The 24,741-nt window shown below is 34.6% G+C and overlaps 1 protein-coding gene across 2 annotated transcripts in view; it reads right to left on the bottom strand.

The window, feature by feature from the left end:
• The window catches only part of hcn1.L (hyperpolarization activated cyclic nucleotide gated potassium channel 1 L homeolog), a 212,308-nt gene that overhangs the window by 2,089 nt on the left and 185,478 nt on the right, over positions 1-24,741 (bottom strand). Inside the window, exons 5-8 of one of the 2 annotated variants that reach the window (XM_041569440.1) lie at positions 21,442-21,588; positions 14,874-15,114; positions 11,973-12,137; positions 6,127-6,157 (exon numbers count right to left, since the gene is read on the bottom strand). In XM_041569440.1, coding sequence (XP_041425374.1) covers positions 6,127-6,157; positions 11,973-12,137; positions 14,874-15,114; positions 21,442-21,588 — 584 coding nt within the window. The remainder of the gene's footprint in view (positions 1-6,126; positions 6,158-11,972; positions 12,138-14,873; positions 15,115-21,441; positions 21,589-24,741) is intronic. The other variant, XM_041569429.1, reaches the window with a different exon arrangement.

Here is a 24,741-nt window from a genome sequence, read left to right as displayed (position 1 = left end):
AAGTCTCTCCTTCCTTATGAGTCAATCTTATGTCTTGTTAGGATCCATATAAATATAATTAGATGCCGCATGCCTCATAATGAATATTTGATTGTGCAAGTGACGTGCAGACACATGAATTATTCTAATAGAGTGTTTACCCCACTCAGTGCCTGTTCTGTTTGTAGACTAGGAACAGTCTCTGCTAGACCGCATATGAGCTAAATAAAGGGGGGGTAGGGTAGTAAAAAAGGAATAGTGGACTAGAGCAACCCTTTCCAAACCATTTGTCAGTGTAAAAAAAGAGGATACAGATTGAAATGTATAGATAAAACAGACAGATGAATTGGAAAGTGGTATTTATGTGTTCTTCCCCTTCATGTGACTGACAAGCCTTCAAATGATTTTCACATTTTTTAAACCCTCTTCTTTCAAAATGTACACTGTACAGCAAAATGTACCAGTTACTACAGCCTACAGATGGAGCAAAACCTACTGAAACAACTGATGCTCGTATTCAATTTATTTAAATTATGGGGCAGATTTGTCAACATACACACAAGTTCCACAAGAGTTCCCGAAACTCAATTTTTTTTAGATTTATGAAGTACAGAAAACTCAAATGAAAAAAATCACCAGTAAAAGTTAGTAGTCTCATTTATCATTTTCTCAATCAGTGATTAGATTTTTAAAGCCAGCTTCAAGAAGAACAATGAATGCAGCAATTTGATTGGTTGCCATGGCTTTTTGCCCATGGGCAAATTTGCCCTTTGTTGATAAATGACCCCCAGATGAGAATGTGATTTTACTGTGTTTGTTTTTTATGTTTACATTTTTATTTTAAGCAATCCAGTTTTTAATTTACTTATAACTAAGCACATATTTTAGATTTTTTTTTAGTTTTGAGGTTTTTTTTAAAATTAAAAATAATTAAAATTTTTTAATTTTGATAAATCTTCCCCATGTGTAATGTGTGACTTGTATGCCTTAGAATGATCGATATTGTTCACGGATTAAGGATGGGATATATTTTAGTTAAAACAGTTTTGCATTCTGGCTAAAGGGTTCTAAAAAATCTAATAATGTTATATTTAGGGGCCGATTCACTAACTCGAGTGAAGGATTCAAAGTAAAAAAACTTCGAATTTCGAAGTGTTTTTTGACCATCTTCGACCATCGAATGGGCTGCTTCAACCTTCGACTACGACTTCGAATCGAAGGATTCAAACTAAAAATCGTTCAACTATTCGATCTTTTGATAGTCGAAGTACTGTCTCTTTAAGAAAAAACTTTCGACCCCCTAGTTCGCCATCTAAAAGCTACCAAACTCAATGTTAGCCTATGGGGAAGGTCCCCATAGGCTTTCCTAAGTTTTTTTGATCGAAGGATATTCCTTCGATTGTTGGATTAAAATCCTTTGAATCGTTCGATTCAAAGGATTTTATCGTTCAATCGAAGGAATAATCCTTCGATCGTTCGATCACACTATTTGCGCTAAAATCCTTCGACTTCGATATTCGAAGTGGAAGGATTTTAATTCCCAGTCGAATATCGAGGGTTAATTAACCCTCGATATTCGACCCTTTGTGTATCGGCCCTTTAGTGTGAAAGGTATAATACAAAGCCAAAATCAAGAAAGTGACTCTTTTTGGCTGTTTTATCTTTTTTCAGAATTCCCTTTTGTATATTGAAACATTACAAGTAGTGACAGGCGAATTTGCGCGTTTGGCCGCAGGCGAATAAATTCATGAATTTGCCTCAAAAATTTGCTGTCGTCAAAGTTTTTTTGAAGACGGATCGCGAAATTTGTGGCGAAGCAAAATGGGACAAATTCGCCCATCACTAATTACAAGATAATGCTTATAAAAGTAAACCTGTCTTTAGTTTAATCACGAAATATTAAAAATAAGAGAGACCAAAGATGGAAACTAAATTGTTGGTTTTATAGCATATAAAACCACTCATTTTTATGAGTTTATGTAGTTTGTTAGAAATAACAAACTAACTAAATAACTACTGCATCAATAGTACTAAACATTTTAGTTTTATATTCAGCTGTGTGAGCATAACCATTGTTCCCATTCATTCTTCCTCTGTAGCTTCTACACGTTCCATAGAGAAATACAGTTAAAGATCCATACTATAGCAGTGATATAGATCCACAGTTACAACCCAATAGGGAATACTTATAAATTCAGTTGAATATAACTGCCTTCGCTACAATAGTTATCACCAAAGAGCAGAAGTCTAATTTTTTATCATGGGTTTTTTCTATCCGATCTGTGAGTGACAGCCATGACTGTTTGTTAATACAAGGCTTGCTCTTTAACTAGCACAATGTTGTATTCTAAACGGCTTATCAGTAATTTAGCATTGCACATTGAGCCTCGGGCGCTGTGTGGCAACCTCATCAACTGCAAGAGAGCTTATTGCTTTAAGAGATTATTAGGGCATCTGAAGGAGGAATGTTTTTACAAGTAAAGATGATTGATTTAAATGCATGTCATGTCTTTTCATTTTCCAGTATTAGTTGCCACAACTACACAACTTAGAAATGAAAGACTTTTTTGTAAAATTCACAAACATTTGGCCACAGCACATCTGCATATCCTCTTCAGGCAAACAAATTGCCTAACATGGAAATACGGCAGCCATTAACTTGAATGGAATCTAGAATGGACTAGAAGTGACAAGCTTGTTTCATGGTGAAATCCATCCATCACCAGTTATGATAGGCTAATAAAATTTAAGTTCTTGACAGGCTGCATAGTTACTTTTTTGGCTGAAGAAATAAAATATACTCCACTCCCATATGCCATCAGCCTAATGGACAGCATATCATATTTTGTGGTCTTTAGCATGTCCACCGTGTCTACTAGACAACAATATATCTGCCCGCACACCTAGCATGGGTGACAGATGTGGGAGGAGGGTCATATCAATAAATGTTGCGCCTCTGTAATATATTAAAGGAATTGTTCAGTGTAAAAAATAAAAACTGGGTAAATAGATAGACTGTGCATGATAAAAAATGTTTATAATATAGTTAGTTAGCCAAAAATGTAATGTATAAAGGCTGGAGTGATTTGATGTATAACATGTCAGTCAGAACACTACTTCCTGCTCTTCAGCTCTCTTGGTTTACACTGACTGGTTACTCTGGCTACCAGGCAGTAACCAATCAGAGACTTGAGGGGGGGCCACATGGGTCATTTCTGTTGCTTTTGAGTCTGAGCTGAATGCTGAGGATCAATTACAAACTCACTGAACAGAAATGTACCATGTGGCCCCCCCTTCAAGTCGCTGACTAACTCAGAGTTATAGAGCTGAAAAGCAGGAAGTTGGATTCTGGCTGTTTTATTAGACATCTGTTCACTCCAACCTTTATATATTACACTTTTGACTAACTAACTATATTAGAAACATTTTTTATTTTGTACAGTCTATCTATTTACCCAGTTTTTATTTCCACACTGAACTATTCCTTTAATAGCTAGGTTTAGATTAACATTAGCACACCTGTGGACTGATGTCAAGCCAAGACAATTTGTAGCAACACAAAAATAGACTTGTTGCCTATCATCAAGGATTACTCTTATAACATAACATGACTAATATTGTCTATCCTAATTCTTTTTTAAATATCTCCATGTAGTTACAACAATAATGCTTCAAAAAAAGACTCTGTATGAAGTACAACAAATCCTCTGTATTTCAAGCACAAAAGATGAGCATACACAAAGAATAATCATCAAACCATTAGAAGTTATGGGCGAAATTGTCCCGCCAAAAAAATTCGCAAATTTACAGCGAAATTCGCAAACCGAGAAAAATAAGTAAATTTTATGACGCCCACAACAATATTTATATGATCGCCTATTTTGTCCAAATGCATTAAAATCAATGGGCGTCCAAATAATTTTGACATGCCACAATTTTTATGCAAGCGACTACTCTGACGCGCGTCCATATTTTTTGGACTTGGCTGAATTTTCACCTCAGTTTTGCGGATTTATTCACTGGTGGCAAAATTTGAAAATTTGCCACGAATGCTCATCTGGCGAATTTATTCGCCCATTGCTAACCATTAGGCCTTTACTTTCTCTTACTATATGTATGTCTTCTGCACAAAAGCGAAAATATTTACCACTTCAGTGAATCTAAACACTGCTCCACATTTATTAGTATTATAATAATACAGTTGCTAATGAAACCGTCTTAAGGATCATTAATACAAGGCCATGGGATATGTGGGGAATAAGATTACAAACAAATGTTAACAAACTCACAAATTGGGATAGCTGTTTTAATTCTCCTGGATGTTTTTGACTGATTTGAGCAGATGAACATTATTCTGCTTTATATGGTGTTAGACCTTAGCAACAGTGATGAGCTCTAATGCTCCTCTGAACTGTTATTACCAAATACAAAATGGGTGTTAATTCAATTTTTTCACACTGGACTAAAATAAGAAAGCAAACCAACAAATCTGTAAATGTTTTTCACCAGGCAGTAGTGTCCAAAGACACAGTAAAAATCATACTTTATCAAATGGAGCCCTGCCATTTTCTTCATGAACAAAACCAAGATTTATTGTAATCTCTGCAAATATGATACCATCTGTATGAGAAGGAAACTGTCAGGAATAGGAAAATCTCTGCCTTTAGTTATCTTTATACATATTCTGCTAATCTTACAATATACAATGTCCCTGCAGCGATCTAGCATACATTATATTGTGATGGTGGTATTTATCATGGTATCTAGCATGCATTATTTTTCTAATGATGGTATTTGTGGGAGAAATGTCCATCGAAAAGGTCTTAGGGCCACACGTGAAATTTTATGGAGCCCAACATGCCCCAGAATTCCATTAACTTAATTGTATGGCATTATTATTTAACTGAATTCTGCACCTAAGCACTGTACATAAAGACAATTTCAGACACAGTATAATATGGCAAACATTGTGCAAGGCTCTTGGGAATACAATTTAGTGTCTTGTAGCTAAACTTCTAGAATTCTAAGGGCTAGAGATCCAAGTGTCATACGGTATTATTAAGCACTACAAGCAGCCAATTACGTAGATGTAGAATTTAAAGACCAACAGAGGAAAATTGTATAAAGAATACAGAATCATAATTTTTGGCAATCAGCTTTTGTTCATTAAAATTAATCAGTTAACAGTGCTGCTCCAGCAGAATTCTGCACTGAAATCCATTTCTCAAAAGAGCAAACAGATTTTTTTATATTCAATTTTGAAATCTGACATGGGGCTAGACATATTGTCAATTTCCCAGCTGCCCCAAGTCATGTGACTTGTGCTCTGATAAACTTCAATCACTCTTTACTGCTGTACTGCAAGTTGGAGTGATATCACCCCCCTCCCTTCCCCCCCCCCCCCAGCAGCCAAACAAAAGAACAATGGGAAGGTAACCAGATAACAGCTCCCTAACACAAGATAACAGCTGCCTGGTAGATCTAAGAACAACACTCAATAGTAAAAACCCATGTCTCACTGAGACTCCTTCAGTTACATTGAGAAGGAACAACAGCAGCCTGCCAGAAGGCATTTCTCTCCTAAAGTGCAGGCACAAGTCACATGACCAGGGGCAGCTGGGAAATTGACAAAATGTCTAGCCCCATGTCAGATTTTAAAATTGAATATAAAAAAATCAGTTTGCTCTTTTGAGAAATGGATTTCAGTGTAGAATTCTGCTGGAGTAGCACTATTAACTGACGTATTTTGAAAAAAACATGTTTTCCGATGACAGGATCCCTTTAAGGATGTAGCATGAAGGCGGAGAGGTGAGAACTGCAAAGATAAGGTGACTCTTCACAGGACAATGGTAAAAAAACAGTGGTCTCCAGGTGAAAATGCTGTTTTTCCCACCAATGTGCAACATGCCCTTATTTGGACATTATAAAAATATTCAACAATGCTTTGTCATAGTAATAGAGCATACTTATTCTACCTGCTACACCATTTTAAGTCAAATGTGGCTACTTGATATTCTATCTAAACTATTTTCTAATATCTAATGGCAATAAGCATATCACTGAAGGAAGGTTAATAGAGCATTATGTAACAAAGCAATAAAAAAAATAAACTAATGTTTTGGGCTATTGCTGAGGAAGACAACAAACCTGCATTTTCTTGCCAGGTCCTCTCTGAAGCCTGAATATAAATTGCAATAAAAATAAAACATTATGAGTATAAAGTTTAATTTGTTTTCAGGAGTATAGAATAGATTTCTTACCAATATAACTGGGTGGTTGTTCAATGAGATAAATATACAGGAACACAAAAATAATAAGGAAAAAGTTGTAGATATGGTGGTCTTCCTGACTCCTATTCCTAGCACGTACAGTTATATTTCTTTTCAGGATTTCTTTTCTTTTTTTTCTGCTAAATCTTTTTTCCTAATATCTATGAAACAAATGCACCCACAGGTTTTATACAACTGTATACCGTATAAATATTCTTCCATCGTACAAAGCACAATCGGCTTCACAAAAATGGATATTGCTTTCAAAACTGTTATTAACGCAGTTGCTATGGATGGAAGTAATTTTGGGACATTTTAAAAGTTTCCGTTTTAATTTTTCCAATTTATATATAGATTTTGTATTTTCTACCTCTACAATGAATGTGATCATTTTTTATTTCATATAGTGTGGGCAATTGTTTTTATATATAAAGCTAGATGCAAAAAAGGAAGAAAAATGACTGTAATTCATATTTTATATTTTGTTAATGATTCTACTATAAACAGTATAACATTATTTATACTTTGTCATAATTTAATGATTTTGGATAAAAAAAATAGTTTGGTCTTAAATGTATTTTAGGTCTTAAGTTGATAAATTGGTTAGACTTAACTGTGTAGTAGCATAGTGACACAAAAAAAATTGCATCTGCCTACACTACTATTTTAATTGTTTTTGAACCAAAATAAGGGGCAAATTTATCAACATTCTAATTCAACTTTTTACTGCACTTTATTGTATTTCTTAGGCAAACATTTAATATAAAAATTTGCCATTTAAGAGATCATGTAGAAGTCAAGTGGAGTTGTATTTGATAGGGAGTTGGTAATTTAGTAGACTAAATTATGGGTAGAATATGATTTCACAATGGTTGAGTGTTTTTTTCACATTTTTGTGCTTGATCAAGTTTTTTTTATAATTAAGCACACATTTGAGATTTTGATGTTTTTTTTAATTAGTAAGATAAATTTATCTCTAAATCTTATGTTTGTAAAAACCATGTTTTTTTTATTTCAACCATTTCCCCGGCTGCGAATTCTTGTCAAAATGAAACGGGTCAAATTCGCCCATCTCTAATCGTGGATTCCAGTTTGGTCCGACTTCTTTTATTTAAATTCTCTGAAAAATTCAGATTTTGATAAACAACGCCTTAAGTGGTTTTTTTTTGCATTTTACCTCTTCTTTTCATTACTTGTGAAAAACCAAATTTTGCTGCAAATTTGTTTTAGGTCAAAAAAAATTCACTGATCCCTAAGTAGGTTAATGTACCAAAAACATATTATTAGGAGATGTTTTAATGATACTACATGTAGATTGAAGTCCCTATCATATGTCAAGTTCCCTCAAAAGCAATATAGCTGACAAAGTTAAGCATGGACATTAGTAGCTCGGATATGCATTCCCTAACACAAAATAGCAAAACAACATGAAACTTATAGGTTTACAAGCCACATTAGCACAAGTGTCACTTTGATTAATAAACAATGAGCTAAATTAGTGTTATGGTGGTGCTTGGCTCCTGGCTTGCTACCATTTGGTGATATTTACTATTGAAAACTGCGGTCCCTCAATAATTAGGTGTTTGGGCCACCTTGTCAGAGGGTCACCAACCCACTAGCAGTATCTGCTGTCCCATGTTGAACTAAGTAAGACCCTGAAAGGAAACCACAGGCTTTTTGTGCATACCTCCCCTGTTCATTAGTATATCATCAATCTGATTTACATCAATCATTTGAATCAATGACATGTGTAATGTGCAGAAGCATTTGCATTAAACGGACACAGACAAAAAAATTATAAAACAGCATGAAATATCTTGAAAAGCACAATACTTACATTTCTAGATGATAACTACTTTTTATCCTACGTAAAATGATAAATCATTATTTTTAACTTCATAAAGCATGAAATGTCTTAATGAGAATGCTTTCAGTCAACGCCAGCATCTCACAGGAAGCTCTTCTCCTGGGGCCTGGAGCTTAATTCCTGATAAATTATACCATATGTTCCATGTAGTTTGTAAACTAGAATGTACTCTGCAATTTCAGTTAGGCACTGAAGCTGTAACAGATTTTCTTTTAGAATATAAAAATTAATTCTGGTTCTTATTTTACAGAGTGTGCTAAAAATATTATATTTTTTCTATTATTACAAATTCAAAATAACCATAATTTTCACAAATGATTATACCACATGAAATATGATATAGTTTATCGTTCATGCAGGTACAGAGTTAGTTTTCAGAAAACGGAGTGCAGAACAAAATGAAGTTGAGGTTATGAAGAGCCAGTAAAGAAACTTCATTGTGATCTAATGGTGTGGATTTCTAGCTGTTTTGTATTTTTCATAATCTGTTTGTGTCATTTCATGTCGTTTGAGTTAATGTTTTGTTTGCATAACAGAAAAATTTTGCTGTACCGCTGGATGGTGTTAAACACTATGGGGCAGATTTATCAAGGGTCAGATTTCGAAGTGATAAAAACTTTGAAATTCGACCCTCGAATTGAAATACTTCGACTTCGAATATCGAAGTCTAAGTATTTTTCACCGAATTTGGCCATCGTACGATTAAATCGTTTGAATCGAACGATTTGAATGATTTTAGCGTACGATTGAACGATTTTACTTTGATGTGTAAAGACTTAGAAAAATGGTCTAGAAGGTCCCCATAGGCTAACATAGCACTTTGGCAGGTTTAATTTGGCGAAGTATTGAAGTTTTTTTTTAAAAAAGACAGTACTTCGAATATCGAATGGTCGAATATTCGAACTATTTTACTTCGAATCGAAGTCGAAGTAGCCTATTCGATGGTCGAAGTATCCAAAAATGTACTTTTTTAACTTCGAAAATTCACTTGAACCTTAGTAAATCTGCCCCTAAATGAATGAATACTGAAAGGCTTATCTGAAGATAGTACATCACTAAAATACAAAAATAGTGCATGAAACTAGAAACTACCACAAGTGTACTCTTTTATTTACCCTGGCTATAATGGTATTGCCAGTAATATAAACAACTTCTTCAAACACCCCTTGTGAAGATGAGACCAGCATTTTGAAGACCTTCATGTTTCCTCCTTGGCAAGCTATTATAGTGAGCTTCTAATTTTGGCATATACTAGAATCTCAAATGAATTTAGGTTAGTGGGATAGAACAGTTCCACCATCAGATCTCTGCAGGATTAATTAAAAAAAATCACAGACCCTGCTTTAAAAAGTAAGTGAAGGGACTTAAAGTAAGGGAATATTTCAAAGGAAGCAGTCTAGTAGTGCAAAAGAAGCAGCATTAACAGCATGCACGCATGTCAAGCATGTCACCTATTTGACCATACACAGAACAAAGGATACATTATCACATAGAGTTAATAGATATAATGTGTAGGGTACTGTATTGTCCTAGGAGTATTGCTTGTTATTTATTATGTAACTACTAGTAAGTAGATATGCACAGAATCCTTTTTTGTATAATATAATCCTCTTCAAAATTTGTGTATCAAAATCATAACACACTACAGAATTCAATGAAACATTTACAAAGACAAAACCAAATAAAATCTAGAAATCAAAAATCAGAAATCTATAAAAAAGTCCAAGATGCCAATTTGGTCAACAAGCTCAAAATCAACCCCAATGGGCAGATTTATCCAAGGTTGAATTTCAAATTGATGTGAATCTGTAATAAATTTGAATGTACTTACAACTCGAATGCGAGTTTACTTATGAAAAAATTTGAACGTCTAAAAATCAAATGGAAACAATCAGAAAATTAATTTTGTATTCACATTGAATACGAACAAAACTTTAATAAAAATTTCCTCTGAAAAAAACTTGAATGTCAGGAAGGCTATTAACATATTCAAATGGCCATTGCCTTGACTTGTACATTAATTTGGCAGATTTTATGTGGTGAATATTGGAATTAGAACTATTTTCCATGGTCGAGCTGTGATAAATCTCACATTTTAATTTATATTCAAATTGGGGGATTAAAATTTGAATGTCTGAAGTTTGACACCAAAATAAATTTGAATTTAATATTCGACCCTTAATAAATCTGCCCCCAAATGTCTGTCTGTATATTGCACCTAAAGACACTACTTTAATATTACCCTGGATACACTATGTTGTAATATTAATATTTAGATTTGGTCCAAATTTAATTTAAAAAAAATTGATCTAAGATAATCCTGGATTCAGTGCATCCCTACCTACAAATAACTACTTGGTCTAACAAAGACATGCCTGGATTGTAAACAAATGTTGTGGACATGGCACAGATTACTGTATTTTGTCAGTAAATATTGGATTGAATTTATGTTCTCTTAAAAAATGACAAAATAATAAAAGCAAACCTAGAAATTTGTAAAAGATAAACAGTTTTTATTTGGTATGGAGAATACTGTATCCTTTACTGTATGATAAGTGCTGTCTTTAGTGGTGATGGGACCATGGACAAAACAGACTTTGTTGCGGGATACAACATTATTCATATACAAAGGAAGTCTGACCTTTGGTCTTTCATATGTGGTTTAATTACAACTTTCATTACAGCCTTGAGCTGTTACTGGGTGATGGAGTTGTGTCTCAACTCCACCTTCCTATTGTCATTATATTGCTCTGTTGTCAGCATCTACTTCCTATGCCCTACTACACCCTTATCTTTTTTCCTACAACTGCTACTCCATGGGGTTCAAAACCAGACCTTATTTAGACCCCTAAAGACAGCTCTGCATATATATATATATATATATATATATATATATATATATATATATATATATATATATATATATATATATATAGCATCCATCAAACTGAATATAGTTCTATAGTGGTAATGTGATTATACTGTATATAGGTAGATATTTTAATTGACAAAACATGCACATGCAAAGCTAAGGGGCAGATTTATCAAAGGTCGAAGTTCGAAGTTAAAAAACTTTGAACTTCGAATTCAAAAAGACCAACCGAATGGTGGTCGGAGTTTTTTGCGGTCGAAGTGGACCTACTTCGAATCATACGATTCAAAGTAGCGCTACTTCGATTCAAAGTTTTTTTTAACTTCGACATACGATCTCCCAAACTTCCCCAATTGCCTCCATACGGGTTCTAGGAGGTCCCCCATAGGCTAAAACAGCACTTCGGCAGCTTTTAGGTAGCGAATGGTCAAAGTCAAAGTTTTAATGAGACAGTACTTCAAAAAAATTCGACCTTCTAATTTCGAAGTTTTCTTCAACTTCAAATCGAAGTTGGACTATTCGATGGTCGAAGTACCCAAAAATTACTTCGAAATTCGAAGTTTTTAACTTCGAACCTTCACTTCAACCTTTGATAAATCTGCCCCTAAATGTTCTGAGTGCAATGGAAAATATTGTATTCTATGAAAGTAACAGATGTAGTATTCATAACCAGCCCTGCTGGTGCATCAGTTACTGAAAAGATTAATGTATCAATGTGCAAAATTGCACTTTTTGGCAATGTTATTGTGCCAAACAGAATCAGTATAATCCTGTTTATGGGGTATCTAAAATACTTTGTTTTTGGGTCTTAGTTGTACGACTTCCCTACAGTGTGCTGTATATTGGTAGCTCGTTATGCTATCCACCAACAGAGTGGTCAGCTAAGTGCTCTACATCTGTACTAGGAAAGAAGTGTTCACTGTAATTATAAATATGTCATAGAAGAAAAAGCCAAAGTATAAATATATTAACGTAAAAATAATACCTATCCTGTCTAATCTGTCTATGGCCACAGTCTCAAAGGCTCTTCTCATCATAGGATATTCTTCTAGCACTTCATTGAAGTTCTCCACCGAAAGAGAATACAGACGGCAATAGGTTTCTGCTCGGACACTGGCAGTTCTCCGACCTTTTGTCAAAAGGCAAATCTCTGCAAAGAAACACATTTGGTTATCACAAGTGGATTTCAAGTTGAGATATGGTGTTACTTTTATGAAAAGCTTTCATTTGTAAGGCAAGATAATATAATACTTCTGTGAAATATTTCTAGTGTGATTCTGAGAGCATCAGCCCCAATTCCATTCATGCTTTACTTGTTATGTCGCACTAAACAATAAACACTCTTATATCTAAAGGCAGAGAAAGACGCTATGTGGCTGTTCATCTATTTGCATATTGCTGACATAAACTGAAGTTTATGGCAACCGAAGAGAATTCTGGAAGAAAAAAAAAAAAAACATCGGTAGGATGGCTGCTGGTTTCCAAAACTTGTATTTTTAGTCTTTTTATATAAATTTAAATCAAAGTCAATGAAAAAGAGTAATCCAATAGCATTAAATCAACTGATATATGCTCAGCAAATGTATGCTATTTTTCAAATTTGGTTCCCATGATGTTTCAGCTATTTCGACAGCTCCACCGAGAAGTTTTTGGGGATGATGCTGCTGGCACAGAGGAGCATTGGGTTGTAAAGCTGTTGTGTGAGAGGCAATGGAGTTTAAAGATGCTGGCACAAAAAAGAACAAGAGAAATGTACTGAAGAAAGAATTCAATTGAATGGAAAGAAAGACATAAAGGTGCAGGAAAATAAAGAGAATGGAGTAGGAGAAAGAAAACACTGAGAGGAAGGGGCATAAATGAAGGGAAAGGGACAGAAAATGAAAGGGTGGAACATAAAAAAGTGAAGAAATAGACACTTGCTGAGTATGATACAACAAAAAATGGTGGGGACGGCAAAGAAAAATGGGGAGAAAAATTAAAACAGTAGCAGAGGAGGGAAGAGTAGAAAGGAAAAGAGGGACAGCATAAAAAGTATAATAGAAGGAGATAAGAAAATAAAAGGCAAATAGAGAAGGACCAGAGAAGTGGGTGAAAAGGGAAGACCAGAAGAAAGAAAAAAAAATAACCAAAAAGCATTAGAGGAAGGGAATGAGTTGGAGACTCTGGAGTACAGAAAAACAAGGAAAAAGAGACAGAAAAAATGTAGAAGAAAATAAAATTAAAGATACAGTAACTGGGGATAATGGATGCAAATATCTGAGTTACACATGTATTTCTGTTTGGTAACAAAGTCTAAAAAACTCTGCATTACAGGCACAGAGTTAGACCAGAGTGTTGTCCCTGGCAATGCAGGAAGGCTGAGGTATTGGGAACAACTCATCTAGAAAACAGTAAAATTACAATAATATCCAATATATTAAAGGGAACACAAATACTAATTTATGATAGAAAATGCAAGTGCATCAGACACCAGTCACAAAAGTAATTGTTCCCATACACAGTCCATGTAATTGCAAGTACTTGTGGGAAATGTTACAGCTCCTGCCTAACCTTCTCTAATTTACAGTGTGCAATCAAGGTCATTTACACATGGGAATCCTGGACATGAAGGTCATTTCAAGGTTCTCTATCAAGATGCATCAATAAGCATGACTGACTTGCACCAAGCAAATGTCTGGACTAAATGATTCAACTAAAGGCACAATCCCCACTTTGAATACATTTGCCTTAACCTTTGCATGATTCCTAAAACACATACACAAATTAGCTTGTATTGGTGCATTATCATGGGTAAAATAACATGATAATGTGCACTTTGCTCCATGAGCTTCTTTTGTAATTAAGCCTTAAAGGAGAATTAAACCATAAAATGAATATGGCTAAAATGCCATATTTTACATACTGAACTTGCAGCAAGCTGAAATTGTTATATTCTCAATAGCAGCAATGATACAGGACTTCAAACTTGTCATAGGGGGTCACCATCTTGGAAAGTGTCTGTGACACTCACATGCTCAGTGGGCTCTGAGCAGCTGTTGAGAAGCTAAGCTTAGGGCTCGTCACTAATTATCCAGCAGAAAATGAGCTTCCCCTGTAATATAAGCTGATGCTACAGGGCTGATTATTAAATTCGGATGCTAATTGCACTGGTTTCTGTGCTGTCATGTAGTAATTATCTGTATTAATTACTAATCAGCCTTATATTGTGACATTTCTATTCTATGTGTACTGTATATTGTGAGTGGGTCCCTAAGCTCAGTAAGTGACAGCAGCACAGAGCATGTGCAGTGAATCAGCAGAAAAGAAGATGGGGAGCTACTGGGGCATCTTTGGAGACACAGATCTTTACTGCTAAAGAGCTGGTACAGAAGCACAAAACATAATGTACAACATTTCTAGCTACTTCTTTAGTTAAGCTTTAGTTCTCATTTAAAATGTTTTGGGCTTGCACATCAGATATAGGGCATGCAAGCCCAAAACTTTTTTGTTCAAGCAATAAACAGATTGCAGCATACTTCTGTTGAAGGTTATCCTCTTTACCATTCTGCTTCAGTCATATAGGTGAAAGAGTGGAGGTCACTAAAGAGGATAAAACCAGCTTTGCAAATAATAGTGTGGCAGCTGGCAATAATAATATCCAATCCACATGTAGGGTGGGCATGGTCCAATATGCCCATGTTACCTCATTATGTACAAGTACTGCAGCACATTGTTAGCTGGAATTAACTGGATTATTATGTGGACCATAGTCCCTTGCATGGAAACTGCAGTTTCATGTACTGTTTACACTAATTCTAATAAGCACACCTGCTTCATCCATGTACGATGACATGACTCACCTTATTCTAAACAAAGATTGTATTGTTTTCATTCATTTCATACTGACCTCCAAAATAAGATCCATCGGTTAATTTCATTTCTTTGCTGGATTTGGCTATGACACCTGCCACACCGTGCTGGATAAAATACATCTTCTTCCCCACGGCCCCTTCCCGAATAATGTAATCTCCAGGTTGAAACACTTCAAACTTCAGTTTGCTCAGCATGGCCGTGACAAAGTTTGGATCCGCATTAGCAAACAGAGGCATCGTAGCCACCAGTTTTCGACAGGTGAAGTTGACTATTTCCTAAAAAAAAGATATAAATGGAAACCTGAGTTATCTGTGTGGGGTAATAGAAAAGATTATTACTCATTCATTCATTGACTTGATGGTGACTGAATTTCCCTTGTTACAAAACCTGTCTGTCCAACTGTTGCTAAACAATGACTTATGGCAGTACTTCTAGGAAAGATGTTGTTTAGTAAGTGAAGAAAATGGGCTTTGATCCAATGGACCTTAGGTTTCCATATTAGCACTGGCAGTTGCTTTGGCAGCATCTTTAGAATGAATGTGGCAGTCCAGCAGCCAAGCACGTAATGCTCTTGCAGCCTCAAAGTGACTGGTTCTGCTTAGTGATGGGCAAATTTATTTGCCAGGCATAAATTTGATGCAAATTTCTGCATTTCGCCACAGTAATGGGCAAATTTATTTGCCAGGCATGGATTTTATGTGAATTTCCGCATTTCACCACCTGTGAATTGTTCTGCAAAAAATTTGCAGTCGAAAAAATTTGCTGCGACAAAAAAGTAAAAACTGTTGCACATCAAAATAATTTCGACAAGCGTTAACTTTAATGCATTCGGACAATAAAGTTGCGCACAAAACAACATTAGGCATTAGGCAAAAAAGTCACGGATGTAAAAATTGTGGTGCACATAAAAATCATCGCAGTTAAAATAAAATTTGACGCCCATTGACTTCAATGTGTTTCGCAAGTTTTTTGCCGTTTCGCAAATTTTTTCAGGGTTTCGCAAATTTTTCACGTGGCAAAACGGGGCAGATTCGCCCATCACTAGTTCTGCTACAAATCATTCAGTGTATGCCAAGGATCCAAGGTTTTGTTTACATGTGACCAACACTCAAATGTAAAAAGTGTGGGGGAGCCATACAAGCATGAAAAAAAATTTCAGGGTGTTGCCAAATAAGCACTATGATAAGCTGTTTGGTAGCCCAGTGTGAACTGCCAGCCTACAAGAGGCTCTAATTAAGAATAACTTAATGTTTTTATTGAGCACCTATTTTGAGGCCATGGGGGAGCAACATCAAAGGAGGTGGTGACCAACATTGGGCTTATGACAAGGATCACTGTATGCAATGTAGCTTGCTACTCCATACACCTAATACTCCACTGAGAGGAAAGCGAGATTCATTCTACCTAGAACTGTCCTCTGAACTATATCCAATGGTACTAAGAAATTAATTCCTATACTGTTACTTGTGTGTCTTACTCGACTGGGCTCATGGTTAATAATTTAAGATGCCTTGTGTAAACAATGGTGCAGTGAAATGCATAAGAATGTATATAAATTATAGACTATAGTTGCTGGATAGGCAGTCAGAATCCCTGTTTGCTTAAAACACCTATAACAGTCAATTACATTTTTAAAAAAAAAAAAAAAAATCCATGTTGCACATGCAGATATTAACAGCTGAGGGCATCCTTGCCTTGGAGGTCAAATTGCAGGAAATCTGGATATGGAAGAATGCAATTAATATTAAACCGCCCGAGGAACCCAGGAGATAATTGTAAGATGAGCTAGCACATTTCTGTCACATTAATTGTGTTAGTCAAATGTCACCCTAAGATTGAAGCGGCTCATTACAAACAGCTAAATAACGAAACTTAATAATAATTCACCAATGTATATTTTCAGCAGAATACAGAGTGATTCTTAATATGGAATTAACCTAATAAATGAACCCTTACATGAGAACCAAATGACTTCCTTTTATCACACTTAACTAATATATACTACTAAATGTTGCTTGACCACCTAACAGCATTTATCTTCCCAGCTAGAGATGTCCATTCTCTATTTGCCCAAAGACATGTCTCCTACAAACACCTGATCATTGGGCATTTGCACCCACAGTGATGCAAGGTAGCTCAGGAGACATCCCACCTCCATCCGTGCTGTATAAAGATGTGCCTATTAATGTCATGGTGCACAAAGCATGGAGAGATATACTAAGGTTTTGATACCTCTAGAATATGGATGGTGCTTCTGACAAACCAACTGTACCTTTATTTACTGATTAACACCCTTCTGATTTCATCCAAACATGCAGTGATGTACAAGCCGAATAAGAACAAAATCCAAAAATTCAGCATTGATGACAAGGCAGCTGTTTAAACATGTGACCCGGCATAATCTACACCTTTCTATCATGTGGAGGCCTATTTATCAACAGTCTCATTTTCACGGTTTTAGTTTAATTTTTTAAACCATGACTAAACTCTCTTTCTCTAAAACCACGAGTGCCATGGAATTTATTAAAAGATCTGAATTAAAAAAGTATAAATGGAAAACTGGAATGGGAAAAAAATATATGAATACCTCTAAAACCTCTTAAAATTTAAATTTTTTTTTTTTTTTGAACAATTCTCAGCGAGAAAAAAATCTGAAAACCTCTAAAAGTTTGGATTGTCTTCAAACTGTCCAATAGGATCAGCACAGCTCCCACTCACTTCTATAGGACCTTTTCCCTAGCAATGTTTTGTATTAGAAGTTTTCGTTGTTTTTCACTTAATAAATCTTACATTTTTAGGTCTTTTAAAAAAAAATAGAAAAAGCCAGATTTTTCAGAGATTCCTTGAAATAATGAAATTTTGTTTGTTAGTAAATGGGCCCCTTTATGTCAAAACAGTAACCTCGTTATCCGTCTCTTCTACTACATAAAAGCTAAACGGTATATTTATAGATGCAAATTTACTTTTATGTCAAGATACTGCTGAAAATGCTGTGCTACTCTAGGCCTAGTGTAAACCATTCAAATCAATAGGACATATTAAAATGGCAAAGAATCTCTGCTTAAAAAAAATGGTCTCGTGCTAAGTGGCAGTGCTCACTGCCGATTTACAAGCTAATGCCCTTCTTTACAACTGAATTTTAAATTCAGCTAAACATTTGTGTTAAATCAATAATTGAATGCAAACATAATAAATACGAATATATATATATATATATATATATATATATATATATTATGTTTTGCATTACATTAATGATTTAACACAAATTTTTAGCTGAATTTAAAATTCAATATCAATTGTTACATATAAGTAGCAAATAATTGAAAATGTTGGATGTTTGATTACATTTGTGATTGTTATAGAATTACATGTTTTAGATATAATTGTTATGTTGTTCTTTCTGTTGTCAAAAAACAAAATGCTATCAATTTCTATTCTCATAATTTTAGTCTTTGCAGTGCAAAAAATACTGATATATTTTTTTAAAAACACCAGAAATCAATTTTTACAAATATTCACAAATAGTCACTTACCCCAGTGAGACAAACTGTGAGTTAGACTGTCAGACATGGCACAAGACAGTTTGCTGGGTTTGTGCTAATTAAGCTATAGCCATGTAAAGCTTCTAAAAAGCAAGCTTATCACTAATCACAGCCTTGGATTGAAACATCTAAGATTAAGTCATGAAAGAATGAATATTTTATTGAAGCTGCTGCTTTTATCAACAAAATGTCAAAAAGTGTATCACTGTAAATGACTGCAATGCCTTTCAAGCAGGAAAGTTATTTCCAGACTTTGTTAGTAAAAAATATAGTCATATTAACTGTTTATTTTTATATATTTGTTTGTGGAACTGAAAATATTAAAGGAGAAATAAAGGTCAAAACACAGGGGTGTGCCAATATGTTAGACAACCCCTAGTGAATCAAATCCATAGCCTTATGGCCAGGTTATTGCTATTTCCCCACCTTCTATAACAAAGTTATTGACTCAATGTTTTATGGCTTTTAGCCATGACTTCCTTCATCTACTATAGACTTTATGTTGTATTATAGTTCCTACAAAAGTAGCCAAGAAAAGGGCATGGCATAGCATTCCTAGAGGTTATGGTCTGCTGACTTTAGGGGAATATATAACATATTACAGGCATAACTGGAACAACCCCCCACCCTAGAGGTGTAGATATTTCTTGCAGTAAGAACAATTCTGTAGAAAGTGTTCAGTAGTAGTGATGGACGACTTTGACACGTTTGGCATTGCCAAAAATAATCGAAACAGCAAAAATTTGTTGAAATGCCTTGAAGTCTATGGGCTACAATTTTTTTTTATGCACGACAATTTGACTTGACGTTCGGAATACAGCCCTGCTTTGGTGGGCATATCGGGGAAAGATCGGCTCATTCAGCGACATCTTATAGTGTATGGCCTTCTTATGAATGGATAAAATTGCAGTATCAGTAACCCATAGCAACCAATAAGATGTTTGTTTTTAAACAGGTGACCAGTAAATTTTACCTGCTAACTGGTTGCTATGGATTACTACTCCTGGGCAAATGTAGTGCCATTTATTACATAATCCCCTAAAGAGCCAATTTAAGATTGTTTTTTTTCTGCACAAGCAATCTTTAAGGAAACCCCACATGAATTTACTCATATTTTAAAAAAGCCAGCTGCACAATTCAATGTTGGTTTTAAAATATTTTTTTAATATATTAAAATATTTTAAATATTATTATGAAATCTGGAGTTATTTAATTAAGAAAACTATCCAGCACTAATTAAAAGTAAATATGAACAGAAACATTTAAAAAGGGGACATTTTCAAATCTAATGGAAAAAAACAATATCCCAGTATGACTGCTTACAAAGGTTGAGTGCATCAATCATCTATTGCACGTCCTAAAGACATTCTCCAAAATGCAAAGTCATTTTTCCTGCTGACATAAACAGCCATTCTATCTACCTTAAGATCTTCCTTCCATGGAAACAGAGGAAAGTGATTATATAAATCCCAACATCTTACTGACAGCACTTTACAGGATGTAGATGTTTTAAAGACAAAGATGCAGGGACATAGCTTGTTTTTTTCTGAATTTAAAAATGAAAAACCATAAACTATCGATTTTGCATAGAATCATGGGAAGTGGCAAAATTGGTCAGAAAGGCTATGAAAAAAATATTTGATAAATATTGGCTTTCTTTGAAGCTTGTGAAATACTACTTCTTAATGGCAACAGCGGGAGGCTGGTTCCTCTGGGCATGTATTAAACAGTTCTGTATCTCTTAATGTGTGCCAAAGTAGGTATTCTCATTGGGAAATGGGTGCAAATTCTTACACCCTTCCTGGGCCTTGCAAGAATTAACCAATCCTAAACACTCCAGTACCTAAACTGTATGAGCAGTCATTTTAATTATAAAGTCACCTGCTCTGTAGCTGTTTATTATTTTATTAAATGAGATTTGTAGTTCACTATCTGTTTAAAATGGCACTTTCCAGTAGCTCTAGTTCTATTTCAATATACAACACCTAGATGCTTAATTGAACTATATTTTCTTTTGAGATACATGACCATTTCTAAAAATGATATTCACTTTGGAATAATGTTCGTCCTAGAGAAGAATTTAGCATTGGTAAGGGTACACATGGAATACCTGCAAATGTCATTATTGAGGTGATAGAGCCTTGATCTTCTGAACATGTGGGCAGATTGGGGTGCCACTAAAGGGAATCAGTTGGGTGGCAGGCCATTTAAAATTAAAATGTAGTGACCTCACCAACCAAGCCATGTATGCCCAGATTAAGCTAAATTAACATCAAGTACAATGTACAATTTGTATTAATTTGTATTTGACAAAGTGTGTTATATTTAAACCTATAAAATTGCTTTTGTTCTATAACAGGTAGGAAAACCACTATAAACAAAATGGGTATATGGAAAAGCTTTATTATTGTGCAGACATGTCGCCATATAATAATAGTCAAAAGGAAATCATTAATCCAACCTGGTCTTGTGTGACCAATAAATAGTGGCAAAGACTTTGGGACATGTGTGTCCGGGTGGGACGGTGTGGTAAATGGCAGGGACAGGAAACAAAAAGGTGCCTTTGTGCTAAAGCTGGTAGATGATAATGCAGAAAGGAGTTCTGTGCACCATTCGGGAAGGGTCACAAAGCACTGTATAAGGGCACAGTTTACAGTACGAGTAACTGGAAAATGACCATACTACATATTATATAAATATAAGCATACAGTATTAGAAGTTACCGTGACCATTTGTACAGTCTGAAGGAAGGTCTGGTGTTGGTTCCTAGGAGTAATGTCCTATCACAACTATTTTTTAGAATCAACCTCAGTCGAGTATTTTGTGCTTCTGGGTGATGTTTACCTGTCGTGTCTAACGAATGATGTCAAGAATGTCACTTTCTTCATGATTCTTTATGATAAACTGCTGTATAATGACTTATTTAGGTAATAAAATTAATTGTACTTAATGTCAAGAGTATTGTCACAAAGGCACCATTTTTGTAGCAAGCTTCAGTTTTAGAGTTTACAACAATCATTAAAAAATATCCCCCCCAAAAATGTATCCATTCCTTACCTCTCTCAGTGGGTCGTTTAGCTCACTAAGAATGTTGTCTTCATCAAATATCTTTCCTTGATATCTGTGTTCATAATAATCATGTATCTTCTGTCGCATATCAGAAGGCAATTTGTGAAATGACATGTACTGTTCCACTTGTTTGTACTGTGAAAATAAGAATCATTATTCACAAATTAGTTATCATACAAAGAACTTTTTTCTCTATGTAACATCTAACTAACCCAGTATCATTCATGGGGCAGGAAAAGTGTATATGATAATTAATGATTTGGGGAATTCGGGATTTGGGGAATGATTTGAGGAAAAATTAATGATATGGGGAATTCGTCTAATCCAAATACAAAATACGTAGTTTGTATTTGAGAAGAGAGCATTCTAAGGAGCGTATTTTTTATGTGAAGTAATTTGGCACACATTTCCAGGCAACGCCATGTAAAAAAACATCATAAAATGTCATTTTATATGCTTTTTCTTTGAGCAACTTCTCCCGGGAACTTACTTAAAAAAGTGTGAAGCAATTTAAAATAACTGTGTAAAATCTGGCGTTTGCGTGGCATAAAATGACACACAGGTCGTCATTTATTTCACACAGCTTTTTATACAGTTTTTTTTGGTAAATTTTTGTTTTAGCCAGCATAAAAAATAGGCCCCCTAAGAGTATTCTTACCGTAGAGAAGCTAATTACTTTATATAATCTCGTGCTTTGTCTATGTTTTGTCTGAAATCTATCTTGGGGCTTCGTCCATCTGTAATTCCATGGAATTTCTTGGCTCACACTTTCCAAAGCCCCTCACTTTGTCTACAACTGACTCTGTCCCTAAATTGACATGCCACGTACACTTTTATCTACAAATTAATGATATATTTTGTGGCTTATGGTCAAAACCTTTGGGGAACATTGTGGGGCACATTTACAAATTATGGGCTTTGCACTTTGCACCCTGCCTTCCATATTGTAAATGAATCCTTATGTCTGATATCTGGTTCATGTACAATGGCATCACTCAAGTAGTAAAATGAATTCACATGACACTGCAAATCCCAATACTGACATCACTTTTTGTCATTGTTCACATAAGGGAATAAGCTGTAGAACGGCAATGCATATTATATTAATATTACAGATAAACATAGTAATACAGCCCGTACATTATATACCATACATAAATATAGCAAAAGAAAGTATTATCTCAGGCCCTCATTAATGAGGAAAATCTCATGTCTTAATTGTACATTTAGCAGCACTGCACCTCTGTAGAAGGATATTAATGAGCTGGAAAGAGTGCAGAGACTAGGCTGGTAAGAGTAAGGAAGAAATTAACTATGACAAGGCAAGATTGTCACGGTTGGGGTTGTTTTCTATGGAGAATTGATAATTGCGAGGGTACAAGATCACTCTATACAAGTACATTAGAGGATATTATGGACAGATAGTGGGGAAGATGTTTTCCAATTGACAATATATATATATATATATATATATATATATATATATATATATATATATATATATATATAGTAATAGAATGCTGATGCACACCAGGATTTCCTGGTGTGCATCAGCATTCTATTACTATATAAGTCATTCTGTCTTTGCACCCAGGTGAAGTTTTTTCTAAGTGTGTGCTCAAGCCTTCATATATATATATATATATATATATATATATATATATATATATATATATATATATATATATATATATATATATATATATATATATATATATATATATATATATATAGATATAGATATATATATATATATATATATATATATATATATATACATTACATATCTGCATGTTTGTCAAACAGTCAAGTCAATTCATTTTATTGCAAAGACGTAAAAAATAGAATTTGAAAAGAAAGAAAATTTAAATATGGAGTCGTTTTGTATGTCTGGTTTCTGTTTTTGGATTAATTGTGTTGAGATTGACCAAGTTTCTTTATATTAAGTGTCATAGTGACACAAAACGCGTCAGACGAGAGATGATTATATAAATAAAGCATTTTTTTTTTATCCATGAACTTTGGTCTGATCAATACGTGAGTGCCTTGCACCAACATTTTTTGCTTCAAGTTTCTTTAAATGACAGCTTAAATTTACTGTCACTTAACATTAATGGCTTTCTGCCACTTAATTGGTTAAGAAATTATAACGTTTAATTAATAGAAGGAACTTCTTTTTTTAACCAACAAGGAAACAAAGCTTTCTTGGTGGCTGCCATGAACTATCGGTAAAGATTTGTACTTTTTATATTCTGATCTTTTAAAAAATTACAAGGCACTCGTGATTTTAGAGAAATATAGTTTAAAACCACTAAAATTCGATTGATGACAAAAAAAATTAAATGGGCCTCAAAGTTTATACATTTGAGTGCATACACTTGTAAAACACAAATTTAAAAAACACATATGTGGGTCTCCCATCTTCTCCAGACTCTGGACACACATTCACTTGCTTCCTCAATGGGGGTCCAAAATATAGAACATGGCTTTTCCCCAACCTTTCTAAACTGACTTGTGACTGTACCAATGGGACTTTAACAAACCACATTACTAGCTTTCACCTGGTGGCTACACTAGCTCTTACAAGCTTACATATTAGCCCTCTTCTTCAAAGTACACTCTACTTTATGGAATCAAGTGCCATAAGGGTAACCACTCACTAATAACCTACAGAGGAATATTATAAAAAACTAGAACATCTAAAAATAACAAATGAATGTGAAAATCACAATTAATGCCAATCCATAAACATGACAGCCACACATGAAAGCCTGTGAGATGAACATTTTAGAAAATAGCTGCAATTAAATCAGGGGCAGTCAATCCTACCAATTTTCATAGGTTTAGAAATGATTTTCTTTTTGATCTAATTTGTGGTTTCTTCCTTTTAAGTTTAAAAGAAATACCAAAATGGAACAAATTTACTCTACTTACTGTAAATTGAATGCATTATTTTACTACATCCATATTAGCTTTCCTTGACAACTATAGTAGGATATAACTGACTTTACTGCAGCAGAAGAACTGGACCCTAATGACTTTAGATGCATCTTGAAATCATGTAAAGCAAGAACTGCTCCAAATGAGTCAGATCACAGTCAGCAGAAAGACTGTGGCTAAATACACAGACTACAGTGGAAGATATACTGATATCTAAAATCTCGGCTTTTAACTACTGGCTGGGCATTCTTGAAGAACGTTACAGTGCAACAAAACTTGGGGAGGCAGAGTACTCAAAAACTGTATATACCTGTTAATTTTCTAAATCAAATATGCACTTATTTATAA

Source organism: Xenopus laevis, chromosome 1L (genome assembly GCF_017654675.1).
Source record: "Xenopus laevis strain J_2021 chromosome 1L, Xenopus_laevis_v10.1, whole genome shotgun sequence".
In the NCBI taxonomy this organism is placed as follows: Eukaryota; Metazoa; Chordata; class Amphibia; order Anura; family Pipidae; genus Xenopus; species Xenopus laevis.
This window is presented reverse-complemented; position numbering and strand designations above follow the sequence as displayed.